This window comes from Nyctereutes procyonoides, unplaced genomic scaffold (assembly GCF_905146905.1).
Source record: "Nyctereutes procyonoides isolate TBG_1078 unplaced genomic scaffold, NYPRO_anot_genome, whole genome shotgun sequence".
In the NCBI taxonomy this organism is placed as follows: domain Eukaryota; kingdom Metazoa; phylum Chordata; class Mammalia; order Carnivora; family Canidae; genus Nyctereutes; species Nyctereutes procyonoides.
The window spans coordinates 14427432-14450150 of record NW_026575160.1 but is presented as its reverse complement, the minus strand read 5'-3'; the positions used below and the strand labels follow the sequence as shown (position 1 = coordinate 14450150).

The following is a 22719-nucleotide window of genomic DNA, read 5'->3' as shown; positions in this document are numbered from 1 at the left end:
TTTTCTCTAATTATATTTTATACCTTTGAGGGCAAAGACTGTGTTTTATACTTACTGTGACCTTACATTTTGGACTTTCTGGAATAGTTGTATTTCAAATATTCTCCTAAGCACAAGGATGGAGCAAATTGTTGAAGTTCTGAATAGATAATTGCTAATGATATTTTTCTTCTTGGAACTTCCACATGACTATATGCAGCCCTCTCCTATAGTATGCATCTTTTACTATTTGTAATTGTCTGTTTGCCTTCTGTCTTCACCCATCTCCATATACATGTACACACTCCACCACTACAAACACTAGGTTTCAAACTCCTTGAGGACAAGGACTGTTTCTTCTTCCTTCCCAGGGTTAAGAAACCCTGACAAATGGATCTCCAGTGGTCAAATTTTTTACGTCTACCATAAGTAGGAGTGGAAGGAAAAAAAAAAGTAATGGAGGCTTCCTGTGATACCATTGAGAGAGAGAAAAAGGCTGATTTTGAGACTTGTATTAGATTTAAAGTGTTTCTCCCCTCTAAGAAAATTGAAGCAGACTCCAAGAGAAGTGGTAGGTGGCCATCCCTTTAAAACAGGATAGTCCAAAAAAAAAAAAAAAAAACAGGATAGTCCAACTGCCTATTTTGAATGGTGTGGGCATTTGCCTTTTCATTTGTACAAATGAGTTTAGTTTGGTTCTGCGGTCATGGGATAGAAGCACTAGAGGCATCATCACAGGAAAGTGTTAGATAAAGCAACCACAAGATTGCTAGATTAAAGGCAACCACAAGTATTTAGGCTTGTTAGATTTAATTAATGTAGTTACTTGAGAAAATTCATTTTCTAACTCTTTTCTCTAATTTGGAGCTATTCATATGTCTTATGAAATGAAACAAAATAAAACATGCCTTGGTTTTATGCATTAATATGATAAATGTGGGAAGTAGATGTATGTGAACTTGAAAAGTTCAAATTATGGAATTTTAAAAGCAGTTTGGTGATAATTTTATCTCATCTCACTTTGTAGATGAAAAGACTTAGGGCAGCATTTACAGCATTTACCTGCCTAGAATGGCAAATGCTTTATCTGTAACCCTTAGCATCTCTGTGCATCTCAATGAAAACAGTTATCACCCAGGACTGCAGTCACCTATGTCCTTGCTCTTCCCTCCATGATTGCCTCCTTCTGTATCACTCTTTTTAGAAGAAAATTCTGTTTTACTGAGCTTCTTATGTACCAGACACTATGCACATGGTGTGAGTGAGCTAGTAGAGCTACTGCCCTCATGGAGCCAATGTTCATGTGGGGAAAAGGACCAAAACCAGATAGAGGTGTCAAAATAAACAGATGGTAATAAATACTGTGAAGAAAATTAAAGCAGAAAAGGGGCTAAAGCGTGGTGGGGTGTTTTTCTGGTGGTCAGACTAAATGGTCAGGGAAGAGGTAAATTTGAGAAGAAATCTGAATAAAGTAGAGGAAATAAGTCATGAATATCTAGGGGAAGAACATTTTAGGCAAAAGGACAGCAAGTGCAAGGCCTTGAGATGGGAACATATTTGTTTTTTTTTTAAGATTTTATTTATTTATTCATTCATGAGAGAGAGAGAGAGAGAGAGAGAGAGAGAGAGAGAGGCAGAGACACAGCCAGAGGGAGAAGAAGGCTCCATGCAGGGAGCCTGATGTGGGACTCGATCCCAGGTCTCCAGGATCACGCCCTGGGCCAAAGGCAGGTGCCAAACCGCTGAGCCACCTGGGCTGCCCAAGATGGGAACATATTTGACCTCTTTCAGGAACAGTAGGAGTCCAGGATGGTGGGAAAGCACTGAACAAAGAAGAGAATGGGATGCGATGTGATGGGAGAGGTAACCAAGGACCGCCATCGTTGAGGTCTTTGTGGGGCTTTGTAGGACTTTGGATTTTATACTGAGAGTAATGGGAAGCTTTTGGAGGCTTCAGAGTAAGGAGAAAACATGAACTAGATCTGTTTTATTTATTTATTTAAATATTTTATTTTTTACCAGAGAAAGAGCAGGAGCAGGAGAGGCAGAGGGAGAGAGAAGGAGAAGCAGACTCCCCACTGAGCAGGGAGCCTAATGCAAGACTGGATCCTAGGATCCTGAGATCATGACCTGAGCCAAAGGCAGATGCTTAACTGACTGAGCCACCCAGGTGCCCTAGATTTCTGTTTTAAAAGGGTCCCTCTGGCTGCCATATGGGGGACAGTCTATGGAAGGAAGAGCCAGAGGGAGAGCAAATAGGAGGGTGTTGCTGTAGTGCAGATGAGAGACAGTGATGGCTCAGTCTAGGGTGGTGGCATCGATGGGTAAGGAGAGAAGTGGCTGGATCACAAGTGTGTAACAGCTTAGGAGTGGGGTCATAAGTTATTCATCCTTAACTCCAGGACTTATCACAGGGCCTGATTCAGTAGGTTCCCAGTTAATTTTGTTGAATGACTAAAATAAATGCAGCATTCTTGTCACTTTCCCATATACTTTGCTGCCACTGAAAGGTTTTACAAGAGGTTTTCACTGTAATTTAACACCACTGTCCATGTACCACTTTAGTACTTCCTCACTTGAGCCTGCTTCTTTCTACTGTTTATAGGTTCAGCTCAAACCACCTAATGTTCAGCCAGAGAGGGTAAAAAGCCTAGAGAAGACAATGGCTTAGATAACCAGATAAGAAAGGACATGAGGGGGATCCCTGGGTGGCTTGGCGGTTTAGCTCCTGCCTTCAGCCCAGGGCATGATCCTGGAGACCCGGAACTGAGTGCCACATCGGGCTCTCCCTGCATGGAGCCTGCTTCGCCCTCTGCTTGTGTCTCTGCCTCTCTCTCTCTGTCTATCATGAATAAAGAAATAAAATCTTTAGAAAAAGAAAGGACATGAGGCATTATGTAGGTAAAAATAAGACTCCTACTCTACAAACTCAAGGTGTAAAGTAGTAGACCTGACATTTAAAGAGCATGTCATATTTTACAACATATATAAGTTCATATATTCACAGCCATTCTATGAAGAAGTTTTTAATGCTTTTCCTGTTTTATACAGAGAACCACACAGCCAGCAAATGGCACATCCCCCAAACCAGATATTCCATCTCCAGATTTTTTACTTTCTACCATGTTTATGAATTTATTTATCAAATGACCATCTACTGAATATATCATATACTGCATTAGATAATGGGAATGCTGACATAAACAAAACCTCAGTGCTAATGTTGTAGAAGCTTATAGTATAATGGAGCAACCAGGATAAGAAAATCAAATATTTTAATAAGGTGTTGTAAATGCTGTAATAGAATGAAGTACGGGATATATTTTGATTTTGTATATGTACAATTACTAAGATGTAAGGTTAAAATAAATACTTCTCCCAATATTCTAGCAACTGCATGAGTGTGCAGTCTGTATTCCTGTTTTGGGAAGTGGACTTGAATTAAAAAGACATGGCAGGGCATCCCTGGTGGCGCAGCGGTTTAGCGCCGCCTGCAGCCCGGGGTGTGATCCTGGGGTCCCAGGATCGAGTCCCACGTCAGGCTCCCTGCATGGAGCCTGCTTCTCCCTCTGCCTGTGTCTCTGCCTCTTTCTCTCTCTCTCTCTCTGAATAAATAAATAAATAAATCTTAAAAAAAAAACCTTTAAAAAAAAAGACATGGCAATATAATAAATTTATTGTTTATTATTGATAGACATCAAAGTCTCTATAGTGTCTGCTGAAATCCATGGGATGTCTTATACAACTTTAGAGTTCCTCCTTCTTGGATATTATTTCCTAAGCTCAAAATGGTTACATTTATTTTAGGATTACTCAGGTCTTAATTTTGCTTTTGGAATGAGACTAAGCTTCATAGTGTCACATACTTAGAGGAATATATATGGAAAAACAGGATTTGGTCCCAAGGAATGCCAAATCTTTAGAATTACCCAATGTAGCCAGACCTCTACACTAGAGTGTGGGTTATGAAAAAAGCCACCACATTGAGAGGAGAGTGGAAATACCACAGACCTCTGAATTAAAAGATGACTTATTCTTTCTTTTGTGATCTTCTCTTGCTTAAGTAACTTATTTCTTCTTTTTGAAATAATGTGTTTGAACAAGTGAGAAAGTACACCTGTCAAAAGATTAACCAGCTGAGAACCATTGTCAGCATTAATTTTCCTTTAATAAATGACTCTCTGAAGCTATTTAGCAATCTGTAATCTAGATACAAAGCTATTGACCTATGATGGATAGTGCTGGATTTGTTTGTAAGCTTTGACTTAAATCATCTACTTAATTTTCCTAGGTCAGATCAACAGGATTAGGAATAAGGATGGTTATGTGGTTTGAATAAAAATGGTTATAGAAATTGAGCAAAATAATTGTAAAACAATAATGGTCTACCATCTTGGTGAAGTAAATTAGAAACTAACAAAGTGACAGTCACTTAAATTTCAACATTATCAGACTGTTCAAAGGACACAGACCAGTTAATTCTCTTTTTGTTTTTTGTTTTCAGACCAGCTAATTAAAAGCATTTATTATAATTGGGTTTTTGTATATGATCATTTCCAAAATGTATCTGAAAACATTGTGAAATAATGTAATTTAACCTTATGTGTGAGCATCTGAGGCTTTCATAACACATGGGCACTCCCTCTTCCACAATTATTTGGCTAACATAATGTTGATCTCTCTTGCTTTTAATAATTAGTTTAAAATAGCATGAACTGTAAAATGGAAAAGGCTACTTGATTTGGCAATAGCAAAATATTCACTATTTCAGTGAAATAGAGATCTCTTTATTTGTGCTTTTTATATGTATAAACTACGTGTATTTCATTGAATAAATTAAATTAAAAAGTAGGCCATTACTTGCAGTTGTCTGTTCTAATGGCCAGGTTTGATACATAGTATAGACAATTACGATTTCTTTATTCCTAGCTGTACTATAAAGTGTAAGGGAAAAATCGTCCTAATATAGCTCTTCCACATACTTTCCTAGTTTTGATCAACAAAACCTAACTTGAAAATTATGAATTAAAATTTCTCTAATATTAAGAGCAGCAATAATGCTCTTGGTTTTATTTTTATTTATTTTTTTAAATTTTTAAAAAATTTATTTATTTATGATAGTCACAGAGAGAGAGAGAGAGAGAAGAGGCAGAGACACGGGCAGAGGGAGAAGCAGGCTCCATGCACCAAGAGCCCGACGTGGGACTCGATCCCGGGTCTCCAGGATCGTGCCCTGGGCCAAAGGCAGGCGCCAAACCGCTGCACCACCCAAGGATCCATGCTCTTGGTTTTAGATGAATGAAGCTTCCCTTCCTTTTTTAGGACAAGTCTAGGACATATTTTGTGTGCTAACCATTTCAGTCAATGAATATGCATCAAACCTTTGTTAAGAGCTATGAAGGAGTAGCCAAACCAAAGCTCATTTCTTCTTCTTGCTCATACATACATCACTAAGAATGAATTGCCCAAAAAGTATATAGCAGGAGGGAAAATAAAAATAAAATAATATTGGAAAGTGTACATCAGAATAATCAGTCTACATAAGCAACTATTTTCTTTACCTTAGAAAAGACTCTTACCATCTGAAATACCATTTGCATGTACTTGTCTGTGGGAAAGAGAGCCAGGTCTTCCTCTTTGTAGATCTCATCTGCAGATAGTATGTGGAGAGCAAGCAAATGGGCCACAGACCCCCAAATCCAAACTCAGGCAGCAGATCCCTCTCCCTGGCTGTTCTCATACTGGTCAGGGCCACAAGTTACCTTTGCATATACTTTCTATTACTGAATAGGTTTCTTAGAATAATGGATGCACATGAATCATAAAATACACATTTCAGATTCCTGTACCTCTCATGCCATGATTGTGTCAGATATTTGAAAAGAATTGAGAATAAGAATTTGAATCTGTATGTTTTTTGGTTTATGATTAAGTTCCACAATACTTGATTTTTAAAATATTCTAGGAGAGGGGCACCTGGGTGGCTCAGTCTGTAAGCATGTGACTCTTGATCTTGGGGTCATGAGATCAATCCCCATGTTGAGCATAAAACTTACTTAAAGAAATACACACAAACACACACACACACACACATTCCAGAAGAGATGTAGAGTATCTTATACATTCCTAACATAAATATAGTTTGGAGGCAAGATGTTTTTCATTTGTTTGGGGGATTTTCTCTAATTTTACTATCTACTTAAACACTTGAAGAAATGTATCCTTTTGTTCTATCCCTTTACCCCAAAACCATTCAGGTGTGGGAGCTGCTCGGTCTGGGAACCTCACATTTATGGTGGGAGGAGTCGAAGATGAATTTGCTGCTGCCCAGGAGTTGCTGGGGTGCATGGGCTCCAATGTGGTGTATTGTGGAGCTGTTGGGACCGGGCAGGTAACATTTTCACATTAATGACCTGACTTGATGATATAAAATTGCCTAATGTTCATTTCTCTTTCCTGACCACATTCTTATTTCTTATTCCTCCCTACTCTGTTCTATCTATGGATTCTTTGTTTGCTCGGAGTTTGTTTTGTTTTGTTTTCTTGAGAGAGAGAGAGAGAACCCAGGGGCAGCAGATAGAGGCAGAGGGAGATGGAGAAAAAGAAGCCCAAGCAGGCTCCATGCCCAGTGCAGAGCCCAACCCAGGGCCCAACACAGGGCCCAGTCCCACAACCTTGAGACCATGACTTGAACTAAAATCAAGAGTCAGATTCTTAACCGACTGAGCCACCCAGGTGCCCCTTTGTTTGCTCAGATTTTCTTAAATTAATTTGGAATAAATTAGTCTTCTATTATTCCTATTGTAATTAAGCAGACACCAGCCAATTAACTTACTTTAAAAGATATTAAAAGTTCCATCATTCAGATTCTAATATCACCATTGAAACCATTCTTAAAACTGCTTCCATGTGAAGTGCTCATGGTGTCTGGGTTGCTGTTATCCTCTATATAATTACTAGCTATAACTGTTTGTAATAGGAAGAAGTGACCTATATACTGTAATCTTTTTCTTGAAAAGCAAATAATTTTCATTTAGAAATATATCAATTCTCTAATCAGATAGAGGTGAATGACAGCAGTGAAATCAAACTAGTTGTCCCGTTCCCACCAACACACATACTCTCACTAGATCTCCCCTCTCAATCCTCAGTCCTGGTTGCTGCCACCCTCTTTATCTTATTCAAGACTTTGGTATTATCTCAGATACACCTGTTGTCTCCATTCTCTTGTCCAGTCTCCAGGTTCTATTGATTTTTGCTTCAGTGTCTCTCATTGTTGACAGTTTTCTCCATTCCTCACATAACCTGGTCCAATCTCTCATTAGCTCAAATTTTGTGCACTGCTCAGAAGCCCTGGATGCCAGCTTTACCACTCTGCCAAAAACTGTAACCAAAGCCAACTCCATTAAGATGTTTATATCATCATAGACATCCCCATTCTGAAACTGAGTAGATGCCTATTTTCATGTCAAATTTTAACTCTCCACTCTAGCTAGCTTTCATAGCTCTCAGTCTTAACTATCAAATTTCTCACCATTCCTTAAAACATATGTACATGAGTCAGTTTTCTTACTGTTCTTGGGAACATCCCATGTTCTGATATATTTAATCCCTCTTATATATTTACCTTTTTCTTTCTTCTCTTCCTTTCTCTCTCTTTCTTATTTAAATTCCTGTCAGGCCTTCCAAGAAATGGGTTTCAGGTTCTATTTCCTCTCTGCTCCTGCCCTCAGTGATCTTATAGCCATACAATTTTCCAAATTTTGTTTGTTTGTTGCCTTTATCTTCAGTGTATCACTCCATTGCCCAAATTAGGATGTAAGCCTCATTCCATAAAGAGCAGTTGTGCTAGGGATTTAGTGTACAACATGATGACTAGAGCTAACACTGCCGCATGATATATATGGAACGTATCAAGAGAGTAAATCCTAAGAGGTTTCATCACAAGGAAAAAAATATATATGTACATGTAGTTTTTATATCTGTATGAGACGGTGGATGTTAACTAAACTTATGGTAACCATTGCATGCTATGTGTAAGTCAAATCATTATGCTGTACAACCTAAATGTATACAGTGCTGTATGTCAACTCTATTTCAATGAAACTGGAAAAAAAAAAAAGGGCAGTTATACCACATAGACCAGTATTTCTTCTAGACTGAGCCCACAGGAAGAGCTTAGTCACAACTATGAGATTCTTACCCAGTGGAGGAGTCTGCTCCCAGATAGCTTGGTAGGCTCGGAAGGAGGCATGTGGCACCATGTTCCTTTCCCCATTTGAGAGAATCAACAGCTAAATGCTCTTACTTTTAGGAAAAAAAAACTTGTGGGGTTGAGTAAAAAACAACTTCCTGTGAGCTACAACTTGAAAATAAAGATATTTAATATGTACTCCATTTATTTTCAGGCTGCAAAGATCTGCAACAACATGCTGTTAGCCATTAGCATGATTGGAACTGCTGAAGCTATGAATCTTGGAATCAGGTTTGTTGAATATATATTTTTCATGTACTAACAATTTTTATGAGCTTTCCTATTTGATTTTCTGATGTCAAAAAAAATGTTCATGAGAGATAAATGAGTTATCCAGGAACATTTTGAAAGTACTTCATTATTGAACTTTAATAGATTTTGCTTATTTGATGACCAGTAGGACCCCAGAGAGCATGGTAGTCTTTGCCATAGCCATAAAATGTATTTGTGCTATATATTCGAAGTTACATTATCCTTTTTTTATGGGAGCACCATTTCTTCTCTTGTATTGAAATGCAAGAAACACTTTTACTATAAAAATTTAAACGTACTTCAGCAGTGTAGGACAAATTTGTATAAAACACTGTTTTAATGTATGGTGAGTTCAGGTATTATGCTACCACATGACCGGTTTTATGTATCTACTTTAAATATAGTCTCCAAAATCTACACTAAAAGGGTTCTTGGTGGTTTAGTCTTGGGATAAACTGAATGGCATTCATAAAGCTGCAACTCACGCGCGTAATTCTTTTATTTTAACTTGCTTACGGTTTTGTTACTTTACATTAAGGATATAACTTTCCATTAAAATAAAATGGCATTCATACTTTGCTTAAAATGATGCAGGAATTTTGTTTCTCCTATGATGATGATCATCCTTTAGAATGCTTAAGGTTAATGTCTTAATTTTAGCCTTTAATCTTTTGGGTTAGGAATGTTACATATGATTAATCACCTAATTAATTTTTTGAATGTTTTGTATATCATAATAATAAATATACATTTCTTACTTTAGAAAATGCTTAATTAGCAAGATGCTTTACTCAGGTGTTTTCTTCACACTTCCCCAAACTGCTTACCAGATATTTCACAAGTCAGAGTAGTGTTTCATATCACAGCTTTTGATAAAAGCAATAAAAAAGAGCCAAAGTGCTTGAGATATTTTTTAAAACACAGTAATGGATTCACATTTCCTCTTAATTACCATATCAAGATGCTGTTGTTTATTGAATTGCCCTTGTCTCAGATGTTAAACTATCTTGACCTATTAAGTTGTCATGTTGTAATTGAGATAAAAGAGGAATTTGCTTTGCATCAGTGCTAATTGGTTTATCAATATCCTGTACCATTTACATTTTAAAATTGAATGTCTGTAAGATGGTAAGGCATATCTGTACAAAGCCTTAATAAAACTGGTAGGATACAGGAAGTTGTTCAGAGTGGTATGTCTGTATTGTAGCCAGTTTTAGGCTGTGGGTCACTTACTCAAATGAAAAACTTGTTACTAGTAACTCGTTTTCATGTCCATCCTCCAGACTAATTTCATGGAAGAGGAAGATGTAAATTTCTGGAACCAAAACTAATTGGTGTTGACAATAGGATTGGAGTATTACTATGCATATGCATCCTTAGAATTTTAGTTTCATTCTTCTGGATAGAAATGAATTATCTAATTAAAAAGCCAAAGTGTAGATAACCTGGGCTATGCTCTACTGAAATTTCCTTCTTTATCTTTGCCAGTTTGTTTTTTATTCTTGCTTCTTACTCGAGCATCACTGGGTCAGGGTCTTCCTTAGGAATAGTGATGCATTCTCTGGCCTTGCTCAGATAATTTCCTTATCAAAACTCTTATTAGATAATCACTTGCTATCCTAAAATGAACTTTTTGTATGGTTAGTGCTTATAGAAGTCTAACTCCAAACACCAGCTAATCAAGAATAGCATGAAAGTCATTTGAATCAAATGAATTGTATATAAAATGAAATATATACATTGGCAACTACAGTGAGTTTGTTATCAAAGAGAAGATGAAAAGTGATAAAATTTCTTTCTTTCTTTCTTTTTTTCTTTTCTTTTTTTTTTTTTTTGCAAACACACAAGGGTTTATTTACAAGCTCGAGCTTGGGTCCAAGTATACCCGACACTGCGGAGCAGGGACTTGGACCCCGAGACTAAGATAAAATTTCAAATAGAGATGTTAGAAGCAAAAGCAACAGATAGGTTTCCTTTATTATTGGTTTTGATCCAATATGATAAAAACAGGGCTTAGAAAGATGAAACTTTAAATGTTTAATTTTTCTGAAACTGTACATACATTGGTTACTGATACATATATATATATATTACTATATCTATCTAATATTCACATGTATTATATATAAATAATGGACACAAATTAGGAACTCCCTAGTTTTACTTAACTGTTATATTAATTTATAAGTTTCTGGTGCCTTAGATTATACTAATGAATTGCTTATTTTCATAACATTAGGATTTTATCAGTTTATCTTACAAAGATTCTCAGTGGTTTGAAAGTCCTAAAAATGATTGCTTTTGCTATTGTCTTTTCTCCATGGTTTACAGACATGGTTTAAAATGACAGGATTGTTCTCTAATAGAGTATAGAGAGTGGCCACGATTTATTGAGCTTTGCAAGGTGAAAGAGAAAATTGGCATCAGCAAGCATAAATTCCCAAGTAGTAAATTCCCACAAAGTAGTACAGCATCAAAGTGGCTCAGCCACATTTATATTCTGTTCACTCTGAAGTGAAATTTTTTAGAGCATTAGTGTCAACATTTACAAATTGAGTCACCTATTCCTATGAAGTGATCATTTCTGATTAATTTCATCCTCATAAGTCAGTATTTTTTCTAGAAAAGTGTTTCCCATATTAAAAAAAAATAGAATAAAACCTTACAGTTTAAAACCTTTAGTGACCCTACGATATTTTACAGTAAATTTTTATGGGTGTTAGTGAAATTTTAAAATGCTGTAAGAAAAGTAAAGCATAAAAAATATGGGTATACAACATATTTTGAGATTCTTTTTTATTATACCTTTTACCTTCTAATTGGGTTCTAATTAGGACTTAGAACATAGTTTTATGGCACCGAAGGTACCCTGCTTAGGTTAGAGAAGTTTTATTCCTGTACATCACAAAGGAACAATGTTGATAATGGAAGTTTTGTTGTGTCTTTATTTTTGCTCTGCCAGGAATTGACTTTTTTCCCTTTTTTTTTTTTCAATATTGGTGGTATAACCTGTCACTTGCATTACCAGCCTGGTCCCAGGCCCTTGTAGCAACAACCATGTCTTCTTCCACCTTAAAAGAAACAAAACTGTTGAAGTTCTGGAAGGCTGTTCAAGATGAGAACTTTCCCATAAGCATAATTTTAGTTTCTTGGCTACTGCCCTTAGGACAGTGTTGTATTTTCATTTTGTGATGACCTGAAGCCTCTTAGCTGTATACCTTAACACATATACAATAATTAACAAGTGGCAAATGGTTTATAATAAAAGTTTGATCAAATTTTTTTTAGTAAACTGATAAGACACCATCATATTGGATTATTGACTGTTAAGTTCACTACTCACATGACCCAATGAGATTCAGGAAGTGGGATTTTGGGTGTCTGTCAATGCCTATATCCTAGCTCTGCCACAGACTTAAGCTTTTCTCATCTATAAAATGACAAAAGAATAATATCTATTTACAGGACTGTTGCTAAAATTAAATGAGCTAATACATGTGAATCTTTTAAACCAGTTCTGGCACATTGTAGGTGCTCAACATGGTAGCTATTGATGTTATTGATGGTGCCTGTGGTTAGTATTTGAATTGAGTTGTCCTTTTTTTTTTTTTAAGATTGTATTTATTTATTTAACAGAGCACCAACAGGCGGAGCATCAGGCAGAGGGAGAGGGAGAAGCAGGCTCCCCACTGAGCAGGGAGCCTGATGTGGGGCTCGATCCTAGGACCCTATCCCAGGATCCTGGGATCATTACCTGAGCCAAGGGCAGACGCTTAACTGACTGAGCCACCCAGGTGCTCCTGAGCTGTACTTTTAAATAGTTTCTTCATAACACTTCTCACCAGCTGGCATGTCTATTTATGTGTTTGTTTATTGCCTGTCTCCCCCGCTTAGAATGCAAGCTCCATGAAAGCGGTTGGCTTTATCTCCTCATTGATGTATCTTAAGAACATACCTAGCATGTAGTAGGTACTCAGTGAAGATTTGTAAGGGGAAAGGGGGAGGGAGGCACTTCTCCTGACTCAGGTAAAAGTTACCTGTGTGTATGTGTCTTAACTGGCCCATTCCTGGAGGACAGACCCAGCCTCTTCTTAGCTTCCTTACATATGTCTCCTTGGCTCCAAGCACAGCACCTGCACATGGCAGATCTGTGTAAACATTGATGAATAAGCGAATGATTGATTAAAACTGACATAGTCTTAAGTGTTTCATTTCCAGATCTGTTTCTGTGATACAAACATTTCAGTTTAGTGACATAATTTGCTTTGCTCTTACATAAAACTAGACAGTATAGAATCTTCTAGAGAATATAAGGTGAACAGCCTTTTTCGTCCTTAAAAGCCTTGGTTACAGTGAAGGCAAACATTTGGATTCTCTTTTAATTTTTTTTTACAGTATATGCATCATTTTTACTTCTCTCAAAAGTTCATTTAAAATTAATGTGATTTAAAGGTGAGGAGATTTGACACAGTGATGTTTATTTGAGTTGCATTATATATGCGGTCAGAGCAATGAATTCATTCTCTGTTTATATCAGAGAACATTCCAGCAATTGTAAAGCCACATGCATGCACGCGCACACTCTCGAACCACATCCAGTGGCAAGTTATTATGGGGACTGACAGACTGTCATCCTTTTGATGGCTTGAGCTGTATATCTCCTGAACAGCAATGGGGCTCTTATGCAGAAAGTATCATATGTTCCCAGCCAATTTACAGGGAAACAGCAATAACATTTTATCATGGTTGAGAGCCCAGTAGCTGCTTCCTATTAAACTTGCCCTTTCAGATACCTGTCTTGGATTAATTTGTTGATTTCAAATGGAAACTCAGTCTTCTCCAGTGAAGCATGACGTTCTAGGATAGACTCTCTGAATGACAATTACTGTGTATTCTAGCTGGTTTCAGACCATTACAAGCCTTAGGCACAGTGGAAGACAGAAGACTTCAGTAACTGATTTTAATATTATGTCTAATTTTAACTGTCAGTTATATATGTGCCAGTGAAAGAATCCTCAGAAAGATGAAATGCAAAACACTTCTAACTTGCTCTTTTTAATGATACACTTTGCTGTAGGGTGGGGAGTCGGGGGAGAAAAAGCGGAGAGGGAGTAGCCATCTCCTAAAGGGGAGTCAGCACAGTGGGGAAGCATCAGATTTGAAAGTGAGCATGTAACAACTGCCACCTGGCTTTTTTGCGTGCCCCTTGGGATGCTTCTAAATAGTAATATGTTCACCAAACAGGGTTCCATAAATCAGTGCCAGTATTTTTCCTTGAACACTCAAGAGAAATGAAATGTAGGGTTTTACAAAGGATAATGAGCTTTGCTCACCATTTTGGTGAGTACTAGAGACAGAGTATGAATTGCTTTAGCAGTAAAGACTATTGTGAGTACTGTTGAGTATAACCAGGTAGATTATGAAGAGAGGAGTATCTCTGCTGTTTTAAACGTGATGGGCCATTTTAAAAGAAAACCTAAATTCAGAAACACCTAAATTATATTTCAAATGAAAGGGAAGAGCCAGGATCCCTGGGTGGCTTGGGATCCCTGGTAGCTTGCAGTTTAGCACCTGCCTTTGGCCTAGGGTGCTATCCTGGAGTCCCAGGATCGAGTCCCACGTCAGGCTCCCGGCATGGAGCCTGCTTCTCCCTCTGCCGGTGTCTCTGCCTCTCTCTCTCTACGTCTATCATGAATAAATAAATATAATCTTAAAAAAAAAAAAAAGGGAAGAGCCATGTTTTGGGGTCCTAAAAATATTCCCTACTCATGGAACACATTAGACATAGACATTCTTGAACAGTTGTGCTTAGAGAATATATATGCAGTTACAGCAGACTACTTGTTAATTTATTTGTGATTTTACTTTTCATATTATTCCCTATGCACGTTGGCTTTATCTTTTCCCAAGTCATCTACTATAACAGCATACTGATAGCTTCATTTTATTTAAAAAGGGAAAGCATCAATAGCAAACTATACCTGTAATAAACTTGGATTTTTATAAAGGAATTAATGAACTGTTGGGTTCTTTCTGGCAGTCTACCATTGAATGGAATGTGTGGCAGCTGATTTAGAGTGAATCTTCTGTTATAATCCTTAAGAAAACCCCGTTATAACATGGCCTCTACCATACGAATTCACATATATGGCACACCATATATATCCTTTGAACCACAGCTACTTCTCGAAGCCTGATTATAAAACAGTTGTATTATGTGCTTAAGTACAAACATATCCTGGCTGTCGGCCCTAGCTGCCCCTTGTTCTAGCATTGGAAAAATGTTGTACTGGTCATGATACTCACATTGGGAAATAAACAGACCTAGGTTTCAAACACAGGAGGTAAACAAGAACTTAGGCATGCCAAAATGCACAATTTGTTACACATTTACATGTGTCTCTTTTCCATCTTTTTTTTTTTAATTCTGAAAGATTGGTTCTAAGAGAAAGCTTTTATGACAATTGTTTGATAATGGCTCTTTGTATGAAAGAAACCAATAAATTGCTGGGTAGAAAGTTTTATTTGAAACTTGATACAGTGATACTTAGCAAAACGGTGCTTCCCAAACTGCATTAAGATACTCAGAATCAAAGTATCACAGTATTTTGATTCTCCTTTTTTTCGGAGTCCATATTGAACAGCCGTTGATGCCATCAGCTCAGTGATAGAACAAATGATGTTTCCGCTTGGGCAAGCTTTGTTTTATCAGGATCAGTAACCTTATCAGCAGTTGACCCAGAACTATAATGCATGTCTCTGAATAGATAGCATATGTCACAGCTCTGTGCAGACTTGCTTCATAAGCAAGATCATCTAATGAAGATTTAATAAATAAGGCAAAGTTTACAGCAAGAAATGTCTTCTTTTATAATGATAACTTCTCTTAAGCTCATTTTACTGCTCATGGCTCATCTCTTTTTTCATTCTCATAAAAGCTAAACAAATAAACATACATATAAATGCATGCACATGGACGCCCATGATGCATAGTTCATGTGTCAGTGTTTCTTTCTGAAATATATCATTTGTAAACAAAGAATGTAGAATTTAGATTATCGTATTGGTTTAAGGTTCTTATGTGACACATAAATGCAATAATATCCGAAAGACTAGAAAACCCATGTGTGAGATAAATCAACACTTTGGCCAACTGTGTGGTATTTGTTAAAAGTAGGATAGTACAGAAGGTTTTCTCTCAGCATGGAACTTGCTGGTTCCAAAATGTTTAATCATTAGCTTTTAATGCCATGTAATTTAAGATTGGGTTCTTTGCTCTCATCAATCTGCTTTGATTTTTGAAGACACATAATAAATGGAGAAAGAAGATGGAGCATCCTCATATGTAAGTAAGTCACGCATGACTTGTACATTTTGACATTTGACACTTCCTTCTTTGACCTTTGACAGGTTAGGGCTTGACCCAAAACTGTTGGCAAAAATCCTAAATATGAGCTCAGGACGGTGTTGGTCCAGTGACACTTACAATCCCGTACCTGGGGTGATGGATGGAGTTCCATCAGCTAATAACTATCAGGGTGGATTTGGAGCAACGCTCATGGCTAAGGTATAGTAAATGCTGACACTACCCGAGAGAGGGAAAAAAATGTTTAATGGTCCAACCACCCCCCCCATTCTAACAAACCATAGGTCTATCCTAGAAGGCAAGATTACTAAAATAGTAATTCACTTATTCACTGGAAATGAGTTAAAACTTAGCTTGGATAAAAATCCTTATCTTGTTCATTTAGATTCCTGCCCTTTTAGATGAGAAGGATAGGCTGGGAGTTTTATTTTGTGCTCGGGTTTATTTGTAATATGAGATGGCAAAATTTTGTTATTCATCAGAAATTTTCATTGATTCACCAAATCCTTAGAATGGACACAGTAAGAATTTTCTGACAATACATTGACGTTAGATACACCCATCACAATAGAAGAGAGGATCTTTTTCAGGATGCTAGATTTCTAAATACATCTTCCTGCTTTAGGAATGTGTGTATTAGGAATGTGTAAAGTCATATGAAAAGCAAATTGTTGGCCTCCTCCTATTTGTGATCTCCACTTTAGAAAATACTTTTTAAAGGAATAGACTTTCAGATTTCTGCATAAAGCTATTTCCCACCCCACTCTGCTCCCATAATTGACCCCCCCCGCCCCGCCCCATTACAAAAGTAATAAAGCACATGCCTGGACACCATATTTAGTTTACTTTTCTTCATTCTCCATCACATTCTGTCCATTCTATTTCTAAATATGCCTTGAATTCATGCAGTCGCCTCCTCTGCCACTGCGAGTACCTTGGCTAAGCCTCCTTTGGTATGCCACATCAGCCCCTTACTGGTCTCCTTGCCTTTCATATTCCTCTCCGGTTCATTTTCTACATCTTGGGAAAGAGCAGGCTCCCTGAGATGTAAAAACCCGAGTGGGCCTTTTCTCCTTCTAAGTCTCTTTCATGGTTTCCAATCATTTGTTGATTAAAGTCCATCTCTGCAAGTTGTCCTACAAAGCCCTCCATTTAGCCTTTGCTTGTCCTACGATCTTGTTTCTGCCCTCCCAGCTCCTGTCTTGGCTTCAGCCATACTGAACTCATTTTTGCCTGTTGTCTCTCACTTGCAAACCTCCAGGCTGACTGTTCCTCTGCTTGCACCATGTTTCCTTGCCTCCTCTGTCCCAGCTTCTGTTGCATTTCCTGGCGTGTCATCAGCACACTTTATTTATTGGCTAGGGCAGTGTTTGAAACTATGTTTGTTATTTTGCAGTTTGATTTCTCCTCATGTTTCATTTAAGAAAATACTTTTATGCCAATCTGTATCCTGTATTTCTGTTTGCATATCCTCCATACAGGCTTTTGTAATTGTGTTGTGTAGCCTGTTGTTAGAAACAGGAAGTAGTTCCTTAAGTGTATTGTTTTCATTGAAACTGCAGGTGATTTGTTAGGGCACATGGAAGAATGGAAAAAATCACATTTATGCTCAGTTTCTATTGTGTATCCATATGAAGTGGGTTGTGAGCCATTGGGTTATTCGGTTTCTGTAATACTGCTAATGGTTCCAGCAGAGCAAACAGCCAACAAGTAGAGTGAAATAAAAATAGGAGCCTTCTAATCAAAAGGGTCAGATGAATTTGGCCTCCTGGTCTTCTGCAGTACTGTCTTTGTCTGGGGACTCCGCCCTAGCTGTCCTCCACTCTGTGGCACACCTGCACTTTTGCCATTTGCTTCAGTGTCCCTGCCCACCAAGAATCCACCACCGTTAAAGTGCTTCCTTTAAAATAACTTTCTTGATAATAAATGGTAGCGTTTTCTACTAACAGCACGAGGCAAGGCAGGAGTAAAACATATGGATATTTCTATTCTCCTTTACCGCCATTTCCTCTATGAAATGCAGTTGTGATTTCCCTTATAAAGAGGAAGACTTATTAATTTTGTTTGGAATGAGAGTACTTAGGAACTTAAAAAAAATCTTTTGTTACTTTAGATTGCTATTAACAGAAACCATAGCTAATTACATTGGCATAGGGAAATTGATGGAGGTTAAAGAAATCCCCATCGATGCTACATTGAATAAAGCAGCCATATCTGGTCGGGAAGATCAAGGCTTTACTTTTTAAGAGACATTTTGCTCAACTGCCATTGAGTTTTATTGTGCTAGGGGATATGATGTTAGTGTGTCATTGAAGTAGAGGCTTGTACACTTATTTCTAGGTCTTAACATCGTAAAATTCTAGCATGTTATGTATGTATAATCAGAACAGTCAATATGAAAACTAGATCATTCTTCTGAACTCTCCAAGCATGATGTCTGTCTGTGACAGACCACTACAGGACAACATACGGAAAAATCACAATGACTCTTGGTATTCCCCCAATATACCCATTTCCTTGTAAAACATAACAACTTGGTCTTCCATTAACTTGTTGAAAACTTACTGCAATTGTTATATTTTTTCCTGAACTACCCATTTAGCTCATGAATTCATAAATATTTGATTAGTGAAGTGGAAAATCTGTTTATTTTAAATTATATATTATAAGCTTCAAAGGATGCCTTCTTTTTCTAACATTTCAAGATAGACATGCCTCCCAGACTTTTAGAGACTGACTAATCACTTTTCTCTTTTTCGAATGGCCATCCTTTAAGGTAGCAGGCACCAAAGCTATTTTACTGTTCCTATATTTGGTTTTGTTAGATTTTATCTGGGATATATACTTGAGCATTTGAAAAACCTCTAGACTTTTCTTCCCGATAGGATTGTGTTCTCTTCAGTATGTTATGTTTAACTGTGAGTTCGTTCTAGTTAACTAAGTTAAAAGTTGAATGCAGTCTATGTATGTGTTTCTTCCCTATCATTTGAAAATAAGCACATCTTGCAGATACGCTGCAGAATGATGTCAACAAGAAAGGTCTGTCTGGGTATAAGCAGTAGTGCAGCTGTATATTTGTTAACCGTGTGGGTAACAACTAAACTCCCTTTTTTTATTTCTAGGAATCTGTAAAAGAATTTAAGGTTAAGCAGTTTTTTCAAGTCTGTTGTCTGCATGTGAAAATTATACAAATAAGCACAAAATAATGTTTGCACCTATACCATCATACATATTCAAGAGACTTATTTTTTCTTTGAGTAATTTTTTCCTTTAGTGGATGGTATCAATAACTGCTCCATTATCAAGAATATTCCTCAGAGAGTAGAAATATTTCTCATCTTGCATGTTGCTTTCCCTTTTTGTTGTTGGCTGACTTTTCCATTGGTTGGGGGAGTGATGATGTTAAGGGTAAGAGGAAGATCTAGTTGGTTTTGCCACTAGTTTGCAGCTCTTATAAAATCACAAATAAAAGGAAATGTGGGGAATATTTCAATTATCCAAGCTTTCTTTCTTTCTTTCTTTCTTTCTTTCTTTCTTTCTTTCTTTCTTTCTTTCTTTCTTTCTTTCTTTCTTTCTTTCTTTTTATTTATTTATGACAATCACACAGATAGAGAGAGAGAGGCAGAGACACAGGCAGAGGGAGAAGCAGGCTCCATGCACCGGGAGCCTGACGTGGGATTCGATCCCGGGTCTCCAGGATCGCGCCCTGGGCCAAAGGCAGGCGCTAAACCGCTGCGCCACCCAGGGATCCCAATTATCCAAGCTTTCATTGTCTTCCATCAACCCCAGATATTTCAGGTTTGGACAAGATTCCATTTTTATGGTAGTGGATATTCATTAGCTACAGCTTAACTATAAAAGATTTATAATGTTAACTTTTATCTATTTTTAAATAGCCATAAGTTTTCTGAAACTCTCAGAATGAAGCATTAGCTTGGTAAGATATTAAAAGGTTGTCATGAAGGTAGATGTCACGTTGCATTTAAAATCCCAAACTCCTTACCTAATGTATCTGTTGTGTTTTACCTATATCCATCTTAGACTCATTTCCCTCTCCAGCCCCCTTGGCTCACTCTCATTCAGCTGCATTGGCCTGCTTGCTATTTCTTGAATATTCAAGCCATGTCCCCCCACACGGCCTTTATCTTGCTGTCTCATCTACCTGAAACTCTCCTCCCTCTACTCTCCAAAGAACTCACTACTCCCTAACATTCAGATTGTAGGTCAAGTGTCTTCACCTCAGAGTGGTCTTCCCTAAACATTTCGTCTAGCAGAACTCGCTTCCTTCTACCCGACCCTTGTCCACCACTTACCAACCCCTGCTTTATCTTTCTTCATAGTGCTGGTCATTGTCTGAAGTTTGAGTATTTGTTCTGTTGTCCATCTTCCCCAAGCTTCGTGAGAACAGTGACTTAGTCTCATCATGCCGGTATCACCAGCACTTGGAACAGTGTCCAGCATACAGCAGTTGTTAAATATTTGTTGAATAAAAGATTGAATGGATAATCAGTAATTCCATAATGGGGTTTGTCTTAGGCTTACAGGCTTCTGCAGATTGGAAAAAGCATTTCCCTGTATGATCTCATCTGTATAGTAACCCCTGTCCAAAGTCAAAACAAAACAAAACAGGTCTGGGTTGAAGAGTGGAGAGGGCACTCGGAAATTAAGGTTTCTGTCTGGAGCAGTTTTGCAGCTATATGAAAGTACTTATAAAAATATATATAACTTACCACAGTGTTCCTAAGTATCTTGTTTTTTCAGACTCCATTTCTCCTTCTTTGAAACCAAAGCATTAGGAGCCACAGTTCCAAAGTGAGCCTTAACTATTGATCTCATTATGTTCCCTCCTGCCCTTGACCAATTTAGGATCTGGGCTTAGCACAAGACTCTGCCACCAGCACGAAGAGCCCAATCCTTCTGGGTAGTCAAGCCCATCAGATCTACAGGATGATGTGTGCAAAGGGTTACTCAAAGAAAGACTTCTCGTCAGTCTTCCAGTTTCTACGAGAGGAAGAGACCTTCTGAGTTTGCCCTTTGGCCATGGACACTGTTGGAAACTAAACTTTCTGGAGCCTCTGTATAGCTCACTCCACAAGTAAATGGGTTTAATCAAAGGTCACCTGTCTGCTTTTGATTGTCTAGGTCCCAGTAAACCCTAGGATTTTTCACCCATTTTTAACTGCTTATTCTTTTCATCTATTTAGCAAACATGTGTTATCTGAAAATTTTTTTTCCTGTAAGCCACTGATGGTCTCTGCTAACTAGCTGATTAACCTTTTTCAGAAGTTTGATCCCTGAGCACCTTCAACTAAATCATAGCATACTTCAATCAGGATATTATTTACTCCACTTTACAGATAAAGCCAAGTATTTTTTCAGCAGGATGAAACCTATCGGAAAGAAAAGAAAATGGTGTCGGGGAAAGAGGTAGAAAAAGGGGAAGTATAATGTGTGTCCCTCAGGAAGTTAGTCCGGTTAACCAAATGGTGGTATTCTTGCAGTACTGAGGTTACTGATTTTCCAGGAAGTTGATAAAGCCAGAGAACTCTTTGCTGCATGTATTATAATTTGGACTCTGTTACATTATCTTAGTGTGTCCTTGTTACAACTCCCAATACTCAGCAAACTTGTTTTTTATATTTTTGCTTCCTTATACATTCTTACTACATATTTTTTGACTTCAAAAAAATGACATCTTTAGAACTGTTTCAGAGCCAATGATGATATTTGCTTTAGATAATTATTATGTTATTCTAAATATAACCGTATTATTTTGAATTCAAATAAATTTCTATGCTGATAATACTTTCTTGGAGTTTTTGTGTCTTCCCAGTCATTTGGTGAACAACTAAGTGGTCTGACAAGCTGGTGTTACAGACTGATGGGGAAAGGTGGGAAGAAAAGGAAGGAAGGGAGGGGAGGTCAAAAGAACAGAGTCTGGAGTCTCCTTTGGGCAGTGGCAAGCCAGCATCCTGCTGGGCTCTGTTTGAATCCTTTTCTTTGTTTGAATCCTTAATGGGTATTCATTTGAATGCTTTCTAAATTGTGGGTGCATGGGAATTCAGCCTGCATTAAATGGAATATCCCCCAGTGTTGAGTGCATTTGCCACTTTCCCTACCACAGCATTTAGGAATATTCCTGATGATAGACCTAGACACCAAATTTGGCAGAAGTACTACTATTTCCATCATATTCCTGGTGATAAAAAAAAAATCCCAGGGCAGCCCTGGTGGCTCAGCTGTTTAGCACCGCCTTCAGCCTGGGGCCTGATACTGGAGACCTGGGATTGAGTCCCACGTGGACTCCCTGCAGGGAGCCTGCTTCTCCCTCTGCCTGTGTCTCTGCCTTTCTCTCTCTCTCTCCCTCTGTGTCTCTCATGAATAAATAGATAAAGTCTTGAAAAAAAAAAGATTTAAAAAAATCCCAGGCACTATTATAAGTGCTGGCGCTATGGTGATGAACAGAACAAAATGAGCCCCCAGTGGGGACTGGGACCAGAATGTTAATGATGGACAAGGCAAGAAATTTCAGATTTGAACATAAGAGATAGATCCACTAACTGATAGATAGGGTGAGAGAGAAAGGAGGAGTCAAGATAGAATCCAAGGTTGGTGGGGAAAATGGAAGAAAGGAGTTACCATTTACTCTGGGGAGGATGTGGGAGGTTTAGGAGAAAAACCTCTGTAGCTTAGGTGCCTAGTAGTCACCTAAGTGAGGAAAAGCAAAGAACGGTCCAAGACCATACCTTGTGTTACTCTGATTTCCAGTGGTTGGGAAAATGAGGCAGAGTCAGCAAATCAGACTGAGAAAGAGTGACAATAAGGTGGGAAAACAATGGGAGTTGTGACCTGGCAGCCAAATGAGGAT

General features: G+C 37.9%; 1 protein-coding gene across 1 annotated transcript in view; it reads left to right on the top strand.

Moving 5' to 3' along the window:
• HIBADH (3-hydroxyisobutyrate dehydrogenase) overlaps window positions 1-21654 on the top strand; it is a 112579-nt gene extending 90925 nt beyond the window's left edge. The window contains exons 5-8 of the mRNA XM_055314703.1: window positions 6237-6370; window positions 8388-8464; window positions 15896-16052; window positions 20718-21654. Of these exons, the coding sequence (XP_055170678.1) occupies window positions 6237-6370; window positions 8388-8464; window positions 15896-16052; window positions 20718-20876 (527 nt within the window). The 3' untranslated portion in view covers window positions 20877-21654. The remainder of the gene's footprint in view (window positions 1-6236; window positions 6371-8387; window positions 8465-15895; window positions 16053-20717) is intronic.
• The last annotated feature ends 1065 nt before the right edge of the window (window positions 21655-22719 follow it).